This window comes from Mirounga leonina, unplaced genomic scaffold (assembly GCF_011800145.1).
Source record: "Mirounga leonina isolate KUSES-001 unplaced genomic scaffold, KU_Mleo_1.0 Mir_101595, whole genome shotgun sequence".
Lineage (NCBI taxonomy): Eukaryota > Metazoa > Chordata > Mammalia > Carnivora > Phocidae > Mirounga > Mirounga leonina.
Window position 1 is genome coordinate 17,357,016 of NW_023270158.1, and position 17,304 is coordinate 17,374,319.

Genomic DNA, 17,304 nt, shown 5'->3' on the forward strand with positions numbered 1-17,304 from the left:
TCAAGGACCAGTAACATCCTGTAATACAGAAAAGACATAGTACTGATATGATATGAAGAGTTATTTCAAATCCAAATATCTGGAGAGGAAAGAAAACCTACAAAGAAAAATACGCATATTAGAAGACCTATCTAGAATGAAGATAATCACAGTTTATAGATTCATTCACTCACTTATGTTAAATTCATAAGAGCAAACTCCAAAAAAACATGAGAAATTAAATTTAAGAAATTTAATTGACTCAGAAGACTGACATTATATTGGCTAGATTCTTTTACTAGTTAGCTAAGGTACTGGTTTATCTTTGATGCTTTGAGGATGAGAATGTGAAAATGAGGTAACTTCCCAACCTTGTGGAGTTAATTAAAGGATGTTACCCAGTACATCAGCTTTTGAATTGATGAGATTAATCTCATGGTCATACTTTTCAGAATTAGATAGAAAATATATTGATTGGTTAAGATATATTGGTGGTTCAAGAATCGGCCCACTGCCTGCTTCTTGTTAAATATAACTTGGAATATTTCTTTACCTCATGATTAAATGAGTTCAGAAGTAGCAGCTGAAATAGGAGAAGGAAGGATTGCACTGTAAAAATATATGAGGGAAACAAATGAATTAAAAGCAAAAATACAACACTTTGGACAACTGTGTGTTTTTTCTTTTCTCTTTTCTTCCTTTTTTCTCCTTCCCTTTCTCCTTTCCTCTCTCATTTCTGCTTTTTTGTTCAATTCTTTTTGTTTTTAATACAAAGAAGTGCACTGAAATCATTGTTTTTTTTTTTTTTTAGGTGAAATTAGACATGTTTATATTAACATATAAACTGACAATAAATACCTGATAATATAAACAGAGGTAATAAAGTATGCTGGGTTTCAGCATGCTGGAGTAGACAAAGCAATGAACCAGGATTTGACATTTTTCTAACCACGCTAACTGTGAGAACATGGGCAACCCACTGGCTCTCATAGTCCCCTGTAAATATCTGAAAGTCCCTGGTCCAAGGAATGATTACTTGAATCCGATGATGACTTATCAGAGGAATAGTTTTCCTTCTTAAAGGATAACAATCAGGAATCACCAAATAGCTTTACGTATTTAAATGTCATGCTAATAAGACCCAGTTAGTTCTAGCAAATGACATTGCTCACCAAACTGGATTGACATTTACTTTGAAAACATTTTAAATGATTGTAAGAAGGATTTGTTACTAAATTTTCAACAGAATTAACCTTGATAAAGGGATAGCAAGCTACAAATGTGAGAAGTTGTTAATATAGGAATTCTGTTGCAAGGCTCATTTCTTATTTATTTCAGCGAAATAAAATTAGCAGGTATAGTATTACATGGCTTGGATATTAATTTGTTAATATTATTTGAGGATATTAACTGTAATTGTTACATTTTTAGTACCCTACAAATTATGCAATTCCTGTGGAATTTTACCAAAGTTTTTATTTATGTTTTCTGTTATAAGTTCTTTGTAGAAAATTTTATTAAAAAGTGTGTATGTGTATGTGCATGTGTACAACAATACACATGTATTACTATATATGTGTGTACACATACGAACACACACATATGCAAACAAGAATAACCATACCAATTAATGGGCCATGTTCTCTTCTATCCGAGGAGGTGTTAAATTAGAAAGAGACTACAAAGTGGAAAAAGATCAATATATTTGTATTGATAAAGTTGATTACTGAAGATTAGATATTACTTAAAATTTTCAAATCCAATAAATCTCATTTTGACATTCTAGGTCATATTTATAAGAGGTATTATTTATTACCCACTAATGTTTAGGAAAGCCAAAACATTTGTCTAAACTATCGTTAACGTATTCATACATTACTTTTCACATATAAAGCCACTATTTAAGATAGATTAACCCAACCATATAGGGTTTTTTTTCTTTCCCCTGATATATTCTATATTAAATGGGAAACTCACTGGCTTTCTCATAGCTGTGCGTGTGCGTGTGTGTGTGTTTGAAAAGTCTCTGATCCAAAGAACGATTACTTTTCCATCTGCTAACACTGATTGGAGGTTAAAAACTTGACACTGTAATTATAATAGCAACAAAACTATGAATATTTACACATATGATGCCAGACTGTCCAAATCTCATGTGATAATTACACTAAATACATATAGAGAAACTGCTTACATGAATTTTAAAAGCAATTTTAAGGCCCATTATGGAAATTAAAGGATACAGGGTATAAAATATCTACCGGCACATAACTCTTTTTTTTCTCAATAGCCATAAATCTTAATAAAGAATTGAAGACATAGAAAACAAGTGCACCTTTCTTTTGGTTGGTACCAATTGCAGGGCCAATAATTTAACATTTCAGCTCCATAGAAATGAAGACAATTTAAATAGGCAAATTACACATATAAGTTTTATAATATCTTGTAACAAAGTAATTACCTATATTAATAGGACATAGCTAGATAAAATCTGTTTAGTCAACATTATTTTGAAATTATTATAATGTGATAAATATATCTTGATGCATATTTTATTCTTGAAACTCATATGTAGACTTTCATACTCAATGAGTCTTGAATTCTGAGCCATTTTTCAGCTCACCATCTTTTTGGCCCTCGCATGTAATAATTTAAGTCTAGGTTAGTTCTTAATGTCTGTAGACCACTGGTTCTCAAAGTGGATCCTAGATCATTAGCATCGATATCACCTAGAAACTTCTTAGACATGGAAATATCAGGCCACACTCAAGGCCTATTGAATGATAATCTCTGTGGGCAGTGGGGGCAGGCGATAGACAGCAATCTGTGTTTTAACAATTCCTCCAAGTACAGAAAGTTTTGAAAGTCACTGCTCTACACTATCGCTTCCTTTTCATTCCCAGAGATATCCCTTTATTTGAGGTACTCAGTGTTTCTCATCTAGACTATCACCATGGCTTCCTAATTGGTTTCCCTACTTCCTGTTATTATTCAGTTGAATTCTCTTCCCAACCACTATTGGACTAACCTTTCAACAGTGCACTGAAAACAAAACAAAACAAAATAAAACAAAACAAAACAAAAAAACATTAAGAACTCCTCATTGCCTACTGAATTAAGCATAAACTATTTGTCTGGTTGTCATGACCTCTCCACACTGTGTCTAATCATCCTCTTCATTCTTATCATCCACAACTAAGCTTCACACTCCATGCTCTACATTTTGTAAGTAAACTGAATGTACTCTCCACTGAACACTCCATACACTTTGAGCTTTTTCATAGGTTATCCTGAATTGCTACCTCTTCTATGTTGCTAGAGTGGCTGGTAAATTCACTCAGCATACACTCATTCTTGGCCCAATATCCATGAACATACCTCGCTCCACAATTAAACAGTAAGCTCCTTGAATTCATCACACCTTAGCTAGCAATACAGGTACCACAGAACCAAACATTATGACCTGAAATACTACACTGTTCGTAAGAGATCATTCATATTGGTCCCTTTTCCCAACCATTCCTTCATTAATCCTTTAAGATCTACCTCAACTACCATCTCTCCCAAAATGCAGACTCCCCTCTCCAACTTGGCTTCTCAGAAGATGGAGAGGAGTAGAGCTGCCATAAGGAACAGCACTAAGTAGTCAGCTTATTTCTGCCCTCTATGCATCTGTTTCCTGTTATCTTCTTTTCCTGACAGTATCTTCCTCATCAGCACCCTGCTACACCACCATGTTCAGAAGCCCTAAAACCGAAAGAGTTGAGACATATTGTCTCCCCCCATTGATTTCATTGACTTTACCCGGGTTAGGAAGTTACCACTGATTCATTTCTATAATTCTGACCATCCCCATTAAAACTGCCATTTTCTCAAACTGATTTCATACAGATTAGGAGAAATTAAGCTTTCTCAAAGCAGTCAGGTACTTCTGATATAAACCTAAATGAAATAGGAAGAGGTAGCATTTCATGTCATATTTGGGACAAGCAGAACTTCTTAGTATTTCTTATATTGGTCCACTTGATAATCTATAAGGCTGGTCCTTACAATGGAAATAGCAAAGACATCTTTTTGATCCCAGCCCATTTCCAGCAGAGGCCAGAAGGAGAAATCAGTCATTCCTCCATTTCTTTTTCCCATCAATTTCTGCCTCAATTCTCAAAATTTGGCCATTCAAAGCTAATATATAATACAATGGAAATAATTGTGTATATTAAGGATTTTTACCATTTTGTATTTATAAAGTAACATGTAGGTTTTTAAAACGTATGCTTTTACATATCTTAAGTCATTTGATCTTTTTTTCGCTTAACCAACTGAGCCACCCAGGCGCCCAAGTCATTTGATCTTTACCACAATCTTGAGGTGGCTCTGAGAGGTAAAGTGTCACATCCATGATCACATTCAAAGCAAGTTCTGTGGCTTGAAACTAAAAACTTTTTCCTTTCACTATGCTGTTCCTCATTAATGGTTAAAAGTTACCACTAGAGAGAGCTGCATCTGATGGACAAGTTCTCAACCAATCTAAACTGAGGACCACAGTGGCCACTGCCTTCCGGATTTTGTAATTTCTTGTCATGAACAGTCTTTGCAGAAGACATAAACTTTGTCTTCTTCACCAAACAATGAATCCAGGGATTGTCAGTGAATTTTCAGGGTAAAATTTTGTCTACTCAAGTGCCCTTTCTCTTTGACCTTTAAAAGGATCCTGAAGTTAGTTCTTATACTGAGTCTCTTTTCTACCCATATATATTCCCAATCTACTTTAATTTATTTAATCACTGTAGATTTTCTCCAAGATTATTCTTTTAAGTAAAACCTGCCCATAAACTCAACCATAAGAAGGGCATACTCCACCCCAATCTTCCCATGCATAAGCTCTACTGTATTAGGAGCTTGACTTTGGGATCAAGTCACCCCTGAGAATTCCAGCACTTCCAGAATTACCATACTCTGTAAACAAACACACATACAGGTCATTATTTTAAATTCCTTATTACATCAACAAAAGATCACTGGGCTGTCACAATTCAGAACTATTAAGAGCTAATCTAATTACTCCTAATTTTAGCTAATCTAACCCAGAGACTTTACACTATGTTCTATGGACATAAGTTGTATCTCTTGAACCCTACCACAGGAAGAAGAAAGATAAAAGGACAGAAATCACCCATCCACTAACCCTCCTGCTATCCATTTTATACATTCTGTTCTAAACAATAACCCTTGGGGGCTGGGGGTAGTGGTGGAATGCTTTCCTTTTAAGGATTACTAATCTAGTTTAACTCCTTTATCTTATAAACATTAAAATGGAATTTAAGAGAAACCACATGTTCTGCCTAATGCTGACAAAATTACGCCTCGGATTCCATCTTCCATGTCCACTGCTCTTCATATTATACTATGTGACTGCTGGAATTACCTCATTAATTGAACATCTCCATGAAGATGTACTAGTATTAAGCATGTCAGATGATTGCAATGACTAAGTTTGTGTTCGTAAACAGATATTTTTAAGTATCTTTTGCACCTGTGCCTATTTCCACACTAGCACAATGCAATGAACAAATCAGCAAAATGTCAGATAAGCTTTATCTCCATGTTTTTGGTTTCATCATGATGACAGAGCATAATTATCTCTCAAAGCCCCCAAATGGGGTCACTATCGCATCCAGTCATCTTTATTAATTTAGAGAAAAAGGAGTATTTTGAAAAGTGACAATGTGATTCTTTTGTTAATTAATATATAATTGAAAATATTTATTTAAAATCTCTTATGCCTTTCTTCAGTAAGGAAAATAAAAGAAGTGCAGCGAGTGGCTCACCTAATGAATGATGTATAGAAGTAACTGACAAATGTGTACAGAACATAGGATGAAAATTCACAAACTCCTCTTGGCCATGCTAAGTCTGGCAGCTTCCTATCATACAGGTTGAATTCTACTCATTTTTCAATATCTACAAGTCACAATCTTGTGACATAACTTGTCTCAATCTACTGTTGAAAGGATCAAGAAAACAATACCCTGTTTTCTCTGAAATATTCTCTAGCTTACTGATATATACAACAGGAGGAATACAAAACCTAGTAATGAAGTATTAGCATCCATTTAAGATGACTGAAATAGCCTTTGGTTGTTTAGATATTACATACTCTAATGATAATCCCTAGAAGTAAAAACAATAGTCTTAAACAGCAGAGTAAATTCTTACAAAGGACAATTATGCTGTGAAAGTAAATTTTGGAGCCTTTCAGATATTTTCCAGGTGAGGACAGCTTCCTTAAAATAGTACATAAATGAGTATCACTAACTCATTAACTTAAACATTACAAAGAAGAAGCAATGCATTAAGGTAAGCTAATACCTTTTTGCTTTGGGAAGGCGAGTTCTGAAGGATAACTATGTTTCATGGGTATAAAGTATTTAAAATTCAAATCACATTTCAGTATAGTTTAGAAACTCTTTTAAATATGTACCAGTACATATAACAGTGATACATTGGAATGCATTAGAAAATATAGCAATTGTAAATCATGCTATTATTGGGTATCCATATTTTTCAAAATAATTTTCAAGCACATTGTCCTATTGTTCCAGGGGTCAACACTTACCTGACATATTACATATTTTCTCACAAATATTTCAAAAATGATTTTCTCACTTAAGATTACTTATAGCAATTATCTGTATATGTAAATACATATATTTATTTTATATACATTTTTGTATTTGAAAGTATTATATATTGAAAAATGTGTCAATTGGCATTTTATAAAATTGGGGGTAATTACCTTGCAACTTGACACTAACCCAAAAAAGTTGGATTTATATATTTTTATATATTTTTGCAAGCTACCTATTAGGTAAGATTTTGTCTTCATTAAATGTTACACAAATATAAAGGTTTATCATGCAAAAGTTCCATATCCCCTGGTTCTTCATTAAATTGAATATAAATAGACATATAAAATTACAAAATTAAGATATATAAGCTTTGCAATCATTTGTTTTCATGGCTTGAGCATGTCATTGCAGCCTAATGGGTTTCGTCACAGTAAGTATCGGCAGTTAGCAAGAGCAAGTTAAATATACACACATACACACATGTGCACAACCAATAAAGAGATACAAACACCCTAGATCATGCAGGAGATATACAAGGCCCAATTTTGGATATTTGATCCATATTACACACAAGCAATATTGTATTTGGCAAAATAAGTCAGTAGTGCTTTCCTTAGTTGGATGTCTTTTGTGCTTTGTTGTTGTTGGCCTGCAGCATGCTATTTGTTACTCTGCTGTAGGTTACCCCTGAAAGTACATATGGAAACCAGTACAGAATGCACTTCTAGAATAGCTGTGGCATGAAAGGAAAAATGACAGAGAGAGAGAGAGACAGGGAGACTGGTGGGGGGTAGCGGGGAGAGATTGATCTCCCATGAGATTCAGTGGTAAAATTTCCTTATATACATTTTGGCCTTCATTTTCTTTTTGAAAACCTTGCTGTGGGGGTCGCTTGCCCCCTTCAGAGTACTGCGCAACCTTCGCAAGAGATCATTTATCACTAGTTTCCACCTTGGAGCAGATCTTCCTACCTTTCCAGTCTTAATTCTGTGAGAAATGGCTGCAAATCGATGGTTGAGCTCTGAGATTTTGGGCTCTACTACTTTCCTGCAGTGGTTGCCGCGGTTTGCCATCAGGTTTGCTGCTTGGTCACGCGTGGAATCCACCTTTGGGCGCATGTCATTCATTTCAGCCTTTAAACGCTATATTCCGTGAGCAAGAGACAGGGCTTGACGTTAGTAATTAAATGGAAGTTGAGAGAGAGACAGAGAGTGAAAAAGAGAAAGAGAAAGAAAGAACGAGCACATGCAGAGGAATACAGAGGGAGGAAAAAAACCAACTTCCATAAAATAGAGGAGACTGAGAATGTGTGCCATCTCAGGAAAATAGATCACCGTCCTTGTTTAAGTTGAGTCTAGGCTTATATTTAGTCTGAGGAAGGATGAGGGATATTTTCCTGACTTCTCTATGTTGCCCACAACAATCATAATATTGAATATTTAGTCTTATTTTATCTTAACTCTACTCAATTTCATAGCTGTGGAGCAACCTTAATATATGCTCAGGAGGAAAGGTAGCTGAAGAACAATTTTCTATTCCTCCTGGGTACTTTCGAGTTCCTTTTTATTATATGGAGTGTCATGGGGGAAAAATGGATTTTCCAACAGATAAGGATTCTGTGTCACAGACAGAGGGAGTGAGGAAGGTTCTGCCTGACTCAAGGGGTCAGAGAGGGTATAAGTGAAACAACTCAGGTCCTATTATTTCAAAGGCCTTGAAGGAAATTCACCATAAGATAGCATTCCTTAACTACACATCAAAGGACAAGAGAAAGATAAGGTACACACAACAGAGTGAATATGTTTTGGGGATAGCCTGAAATACATCAACAGTTTTTCATTAAAAATAAACTATAATCTTGGGAAAAGAGTAATTTCATAAAAAAGAAACAAATGAATTGTTCAGACAGAAACTACAATTTTTGAGTGTTAAATAGGAACCCACTAGTTAATTACCATTATTTTGGCAAAACAAAATAAGGAATCATTAATTTAAATGAAATTTGTTAAAATTCAACTCTTCCTATTTAATTTTGAAAGATGTTATCAAATGGAGATAACATAGCATCAATAAGATAAATTCACACATTATACCTCTCATATCCTTTTATAGGCACCACTTTTTTTTTTTTTTAATGAAGATTAAGTTGCCTTTCAGAAAGATGACTCAGGACATCCTAATAATTGGTTTCAATACACAGAGAACAGAAAGCCATGTTTATTTTACATATAGTTAAAAATAAAAACATCCAGATTTATATAAGCTCAGTACTGTTACTAATTATGAAGATTTGGATATTGCATAGGCAAAATGTCCAGATGACTGGATTTCAGGTGTTTACTCAGATAGGCTGTGAATGATACTGGGAAACTGATCCTTATGTTAGATATAAGAACACAGTACTAAGTAGTCAAATGGGCAGGGGTTTGCAAAATGACACCAAAATAAATCCTGGAATCCCTTTGTCATCAGAATTTGTTTTGTGTAATTAGGTGAGAGGTGGATATGGACAGATATCCAGATTACAAAACTCTTCAAAGTCATTAACTCCCATGTGAATTAAGAAAGTAGGGAGGGAAGGAAAATAGGAAGGGGGGGGAAGAAGGAAGAGAGGAAGAACTTTTTTCATTCTTATTAAGAACTCCTTGATGATCAACATAATTGGTGTGCAGTTAGAAAATTACTTTTCATAATATTTTATTTGCTACCTTAAGTATGTCTTCTTTTTGCTGAGGTTTCTTTTTCTCAGATTCATCCAAAAGTGCTTCAGCCTGAATGATCCAGTTTGTGATGTAATCCACATTCTGGTCAAAGTTTTCCATGTGTTTCCGGTATTCCTTAATTTTACAGAGATATACCATGATATAATATTGGTTAGATAATATTCTTAAAAGATTTTCCTACTTTCTATAATGTTAAAAGGCAAAAAAATTTAGTATCAGTCAAATCATACTTAGGTGTGATCTCCATGTAAAATACAGCAGAGACATGGCAAAATATTAAAATATAGTTATAGGTGTTAAGAGCCACCATTTATGTGAAGTTGAGGAATGTGCAGACATAAATGTCATTATTCAAAGCATACATAATTTCCTTCTCATAATGGAGAGGGGTTGAAAATCCTCTAGGCTCTTCTCTTACCAACAAAAGGTTTAACCACTCTTCAGCTCGGGAAGTGACAGCTATCCAGTTACTATTCAGAAGACTCAGTTTATCTTCCACCAAGGTCTCCTTCTTGCCCAAAACCGTTTTCAAGGCCTCTCCTAGCTCTGTGACACTCTTCAGGTGAACCTTCTGTTTCTCAATCTCTTTCTGAGTAGCCTGTGAAAAGGACAGTATTTGAGCTTTAGTCTTTAGATTTAATGCCTTTGAAATGGCTGTGAGTATGGTTACTGTGTTAAGATTTTTCAATAATTTAAAACTTCCATATGTCTTTATGAATGATGAAAATCATACCATATACATTGTAGTTTCCTTACTGGGTATATATAAGCATATATGTATACAGAAACATGATGAATTTCTATTTATGATTGTTTACATTTAACAGATAAACATACATATTGTTCATCTAAACATATTTATATTAATTTATAAATGTACTGGGTGAAGACAGACCTTAGAAACCTCATGCACAAATAAGCAACTGCTTTTAGAAAATTCAGCAATTAGTGTGCTCTTATATTTCTACAGTAGAAAATTTCAGCATTTTGGTGCCACAAACCTATCTGGAATCTGGTGAAACATAAGGACTCTTTCTCATAATAATAGTTTTTAAAGATTTTATTTCTTTATTTGACAAGAGAATGTGCACAAGCAGGGGGAGCAGGAGAGGCAGAGGGAGAAGCAGGCTCCCCGCTGAGCAAGGAGCCTGATGCGGGACTCGATCCCAGGACCCCGAGATCATGACCTGAGCTGAAGGCAGATGCTTAACCAACTGAGCCACCCAGGCGCCCCTCTCATAATAATATTTTTTAAAAATAAATTTAAGTCCACTGGATTTTAAAGAAAAGGAGTTCTACTGGAAAACAATATACAGAATATCTTTTTAAAACCTGTAAGATAGTAATAACTGTCTTCTTGCCTAACAATTGTAACTACAATAATCTAGCAGCAGGTCTTTAGGATAATTTAAAAGCAGTGATGACCATAACTGGTGTCTTGAAATTTATACAATGACTAGAATGTGATGTAAAATTATCTGCCATTTTTACTGATGGCAAAGTTGCAGGAACTGCAGCTATTACTGGGGTTTGCTGCTCACATTCGTCATTGAAAAAAAAAAACAAAACACTTAATTTCAATTAGAGGTATGTGAAAATAAAGAGGTAATATGAAAACCCCTAAGAAAGCACCACCACTTTCTAAGACTTGATTTACAAAACTTGAAAACAAGCACATTTAATATTAGAAATTATGTAGAAAGTTGATAGAAAAAGTGATCCTGGTACAAATGTCTACAGTCAGCTCTACCCCTAGCCCTTTTCTGCTGATGTATCATGGCAGACCAGGTGACCATCTTGCACTTCCCTGTCTCTGCCCTGATCCCTTTCTTGTCCTCACACAGTTGTGGGACATTTCACTAGGGAGTAAGCCAGACCAGATCCTCACGACAAGTTTAACTGAAAGATACAGAGACTGTGATAACACACCAGCTAAGTCATTTAGAAATGGAAGAGATGTTTTCACCACAGCAAACCAAAGCCATAGTAAGACAAAATCACTGGGAACAGCAACAGTAAGAAAGAGGAGGGAACCCACCTGCAAAGAGGCAAATGAAACATGCACAGAGACTAACAGAGGTGGTCCAAGTAATCGAGACGGAGAGCGTGGGTCTCTATGAGCCCAGCTTGTATCTCATCTTTAATTCCTAGATGCTCTATGGCTGTCTTGCCTTCACATCCTCAGGTCTGTTGTACTCAAAATCACTACATATACACATTTTGTTTTTGCCTTTCATATCACAAAAATAGGGGGAATAAATTTAGTAAAAAGACTGTATAAAGTAATTTGTGCACAAAGATACTGTTTCTCCTATCCCCAAATAATCTTTTGTATTTGTGTTTTTCTTTTCCAATAGAAAAATACCTGAAATTCAAGTAATTATTGCCAAATGCACTTATTGGCTACCGTGTAGAGGGTTAGCTGTAATGTAGGTGTCGTCTGTAATACCTGGGTGAACTTAGCTGTTCATAGAAGGAACTCCTTCATGTAGCAATCATAAATGTTACTGAGCTCCTACTAAAGGCATCACTCTTGTAGCAATGACATAGGTGATTCTACTTAATGTCTTTAAGAAAATTAATGAGAAATGCCTCCTTTGCATGAAAACAGCCCCTCTAGAGTTTGACTTGTGTGTGGTCATGGGCTAGATTTTATCCCTTTCATTCCTTTCATCTGCATCCTTGTGTAGAACACAACCTTTACAACCGTATATGGTGGCCATTGTTCTAGGCACAATAAAATGACAGAGAAAGTCTCTGTCCTTATAAAACTTATACTCAAGATGTATTTGTCAAAGATATGGAAAGATAGGCAAATGAACACGCCCTCCTTCCTACATTCATTTCAGACTAGTGGCTTGTCACCAGAGATTACTTATTTGCAAAGATAACACCTCACAAAGTTGAATCTTACTTTGTATTTGGATTGGTAAAGACTGTCTTAAAGATGACACTATGTTTTGGCTTTGATATAAAAAGTGCATAAACAGACATTTGTCTTTTCTATGCCAGGAAATGCAATTAAGGACCATGGAAATTTCCAAATCTCAGAAGGGTTAGAAGTTTTGAATTTAGGAAATATTGTTGCAGAAAGTTCATGGATCACAACCAACTATTATGGATTAAACATCTGCCAAAATTCTATAGCTAATTTTCAAGAGAAAATGTTTAATGTCTAGGGATACTTCATTCCGTTAATGAAAAGAATAAAATAGGGAATGTAGATAATTTCTAGTGTCACTTTAGTTTCCCCAATATTATAGGATACAACTCAAAGACATGAAAGTTATTGTCATGATTAATATGAACTTGAAAAAAGCAGTGACTATCATGGTGATAATAGCACCAAAAGTGATTCACTCTTTCCACTCTTAGTGTAAAAAACACCTAGAGTTAAATCTTCACATTTGGCATTCAAGAACAAACTGGTATTAAATAATTTGTATAAATTCTATTTTTCATTAGGAAAAATATTGTACTCATTGAACAGATTTTTATTTTTCCTACAGAAGTATTTTTCCCTTAGTTTCAGGTGTATAACATTTATTTTAAATTAAAAGTATGACTTTAAAATATTATGATCTTAGACTTCAAAAAATATACTGATCTGACTTTCTGAAGATCTCAATAAAATATCAATTAGTGAATTTGCTTTTGGTGCTTAATATCCACTCTGTACTGTGCCATTCACTGCTAGAGATTAGAAAGGAGGTAGTCTTTGCATACCCTGCTTTAATTTTACCCACAGTGTAGCTGCAGAGAAAGGCTAAAGCACAATCAAGTATTTTGGCATCATACTAGAAAGAATGTAATTGTTTGACAAAGATGAGTCACGGCTGGGATGAGCATGAATGGCTTTAAGGGAGGGGTGATACTTGAAACTGAAGTTCACCATTAAGGATTGGATGGTTTGGATTGACTACAGACCAAGTGCCAAACAATCTAGAAAATATGAAGGTCAGAATCAAAAGCCACCAAAAGAAAAATATGGAGTACTTACTGGAAAATAAAAAGATAAATTTTATGATGTCAAGGAACTATTCCTTGGCTCTAATAGTTTCCCATACCATAAGAATGTCTATACTTGCTGATGTATTGAGAACTGAACTAATGGACTGAAATCCAGCTACTGTTTTGCCCATTCTTTCCATACCCTCACTCAGGCCTCTCTAAGGGATGTAGTTTCTTAAGCGGTTGGTGAGATGGGGAGAAAGAGTTGCTCAAACATGATACTTCCTTCTCTTAAAAAGCACCCAATCCAATCCAATCCTCAGCACGCATGCCTTCTTTGGCTACTGTGTTGGGTGAGGGATGGAGAAGGTTCTGAAGGGTCTACCCTAATGAACGGACAAGTTCAAATTCAGTGACTAAATTGATGAAGTCGTAACTCAACTTTTAGGGATTTTTTTTTTTTTTTTTCAATCTTGTGGTAATGTGACAGCTTCTAGGGTTGATTTTAAGGCTGAGTAAAAAACAAAATTATGCACATTCAGTTTTATTTTGACCTATGACACGGCCATAAGTCTAATTTTGGGAGTTTCACCAGCAGCTTAATGTGAACTACACGCTTGGCACCAGGGGTTTTTAATGACATAGAAAAAATATCAGCTAAGAGTACTACTCGGTTCAAATATTAACTGCCATAAAATCTAACATACTTTTACTGTCCATATGTTTAATTTGTAACATTTGATACCAGTTCCAGCATAGAGTAGAAATATTAAACACTAATTTCCATGATTTCAAAGACATAAATTTGTTGTCGACTTCTTCCTAGCCATAGAAATTTTCAAATCCTACTCCAATTTCCTTAGAATAAAAAAGGGGTGGCATAGGTTAACTTCTAATAAAGATACCCATGTGTTCAAGTGAAGGATGGAAAATACATTCTGATTCATTCTTCATATCTGAAAGTTAAATCACCCGAGTCTAATTTAAAATGGCATTAGGTTCAGGATTCACTCATCAGCTTATCAATTCATTTCACTGATGGGTTAGCAGGATGGGAAAACTCATTCTGTTGGTTTCTAATGATCACACCATCATGAGATGGAAACATTTTTGTTAATTTTATTTAAAGGTGAAATAGTAAAAAGTGTAAGATTAATTATCTGATCCCACAGAAACACATCCACAACTATTTTCTGACAGGAGCAGAGAAACATAGCCCACTTGGGCTTGACCTCTCACATTTTCAGACGTCCAATGGCTTCCAAAAGTTTTCCTGGAATTTCCCAGTGACTTAGATTCTCAAGATAACTCCTCTGACTTACTATCATTCCCACTCCCCTCCCCCAACCTTCTTAATCTCTAAATGTCTCCTGTCCCATAGGTTCTATCGTCATTCAGTCCCACATTTAGTTAAAAAAAAAAAAAAAAAAAAGTGCCACAATACCATTTCCATATATCTTCCTCCCTTTACTAAAATGCTACTGAATTCTTGTTTATTTTAGCTCTTTCTTAATCTCTTATGCAAGTTCCCTCTAATATGGATAAAGGGTTAACTAACACACCCAAAAGGATGTTTTAAAATGTTCCCCTTCCCAAGTGGATTCTGCATTTTGTTAGTCCACATAATTATACCATTTCTGGTCATCAGGAATGGGAGAGAGTTCTTTCACCTCTAGGTACAAAATATAGTTATGGGAAAAGAATTTAAAAATTACATTATTGCTATTCTAAAATGCATTTCTCCCATATTAAGGTTTCTGAAATTGACATGACACTTAGAATTTGTATTTATGTTTAAGGTGATGGTGTTTCTTTTGATCTACAACAGCTGTCATTAAATCAATGGTGTATCATACAATCTAATGTCTTAAATGTGATAAAATATGATATTAATTGTTTTTGCAGGTCCCTACATTTCTCTGTCATGGCTAGAGGTTTAGGACACATTTTATTATTAGGCTAATGTGACGGAATAATATAATGATAAATCAAAAAAGAACATAAAACATTAAATAGTGGATTTTATGGCAATGTGTATTGACTTTTTATTAATAATGTATTGTCTATTAAAGAAGAATTTCATGAAAGCAGAATGTGCAGAACAGAAATTATACCTATAACTATAATGACAGTGAATAGTGACTCCAATGGCATTTAACAGATGTTCTATTTTCTAAGTAACAGCTGCTTGATGCATTCATTGTACCAAGTTAATGGTCTGCTAGTGTTATTTCACTTCACAGATAAATTACTATGCTCGCTTTAAAAAAAGATATGCAATTTTTCATGGGGATGATAGTGTAACAGACTTTAGAAATAAGTAATAGTTCTCATGCTTTTATAGCTAAGAGGAGTGATGAGTTGAAGCAATTATCCAGATAATCTAGGACCAGAGGCCAGATCTCTTTCAACTGTGAAAGGTAATTGTTTAAAAAAAAAATACAGGACATGGTTGACTAAACTGAATGTAGACCTAGTAAGAGTACTTGTATTGCATTATCTGGTGGTTCTCAAACTTTGCTGAATTATTAGAGACACTGGCCACACTCAGGCCAATTAAATCATAATTTCTGGTGTAGGCTCCAGGCATTGATAGGCTTTTAAATTTTCCCAGGTGATTTCAATGTGCAGCCAATGCTGAGAACCAATTGGCAAACAAAATGATGCATTCTGTCACAAGATTTTATTGGGTGATTGTCATTAAATTTTAGGACTGAAGTGACAGCAGAAAGATAATTGAGGAAACTTATCACTGTTCTTCCTCATGTTGAATATTATAAAAATCTGTCCCTGAAATCAAAATGAAAATCACAATGACTTATTATATAAGTGGCTTTTTAGACATCAATTATTTTGCATTATTTAACATCCTGAATTGAATTCAACATTTGTGTGTATGTGTGATTCTTTCAGGCAACTCTCAGTATCCCAACGCTACTGTTAATAAAATCTAATGGTCAATTTATGAAAAATAGGAGATATGAACTCTCCAAAAGCTGATGGATTTAAAGTATTAAAGAACTGAAATAATTTTTCCAGGGAATTATATTTGATCATTTTAATTTTTATATAACACTGTGAATATTAAAAGGGCTTTAATATAGCTGAATTATTTAAGTGGCTTTGAATTTTTGACTACTGAAACTAAATTGGGAATACATGAAATCTGCTAGTGGTTACATCAGAAAATCATATGGATTAAATTTTGCTGAAGCTTACATTTTCCAAACATAATGATCATCAGAGATACAAACTTCTATTTAATCATATAACTATTTACTTTCCTACAGTTATTTTTTGTGCTCAATTCCTATGCTAAATAATTGAAGCCATAATGGGATATTGAGAATCAACTGACTTATATCCAAACTAATCAAGTGATGTTAAGACAAATGCACACAGGATTGTCATTTTATTATTTTCATGCAGACTTATTTAATCTGCACTTTAAATTTAGCCACTGTGTATATTTTTCTTATTGTGAATGACGAACAACTTTTTTGTCACTTTAGAATTAGATTACCTTAAAATTATAAGAAAATATGAATTCTAACAATAATTATAGTGGGAAAAAGCTAATGAAATCAAAGATAGCATTGGATTTTAGTTGTGGGTTTGCTGTGTGCCAGGACTTCTATTTTTGCATCTATAAAATGAGAGTATTTAATCAGATGATTGTTTATGTTTCCATTTGTTCTAAAACTTACCATAGTTTTCGAAGCACATCGGCATTTTTCTCTTCTCTCAAAAAAAAGTTTTGTCATTATGTTTTAATTGTCATCTCTTAAATTGCAATTTATTTTATTGAATGGATATTTACTGAGCATGCACTATGAGTCGTTATTATTTTATGTGCAGGGGAAACACCAGTGAACAAAACACATTTTTCCTTGTTCTCTTGGCAAGTGAAATTGTTAATGCCCATGCACTAGTTCAAGAAGATAGAAGCTGTCATGACAGCTCAGGGATCCTGTGCAGTGCTGGTCCTCAAACTCCCCAGGTGCTACTAATCTCTTCTAGTT

The 17,304-nt window shown here is 34.4% G+C and overlaps 1 protein-coding gene across 9 annotated transcripts in view; it reads right to left on the reverse strand.

Moving 5' to 3' along the window:
* The window catches only part of DMD (dystrophin), a 1,717,438-nt gene that overhangs the window by 1,203,892 nt on the left and 496,242 nt on the right, over positions 1-17,304 (reverse strand). For all 9 annotated transcript variants that reach the window (XM_035001266.1, XM_035001277.1, XM_035001248.1 and 6 more), the window contains 3 exons: positions 9,750-9,929; positions 9,317-9,445; positions 7,580-7,750 (listed from right to left, as the gene is read on the reverse strand). In XM_035001266.1, the coding sequence (XP_034857157.1) occupies positions 7,580-7,750; positions 9,317-9,445; positions 9,750-9,929 (480 nt within the window). The remainder of the gene's footprint in view (positions 1-7,579; positions 7,751-9,316; positions 9,446-9,749; positions 9,930-17,304) is intronic.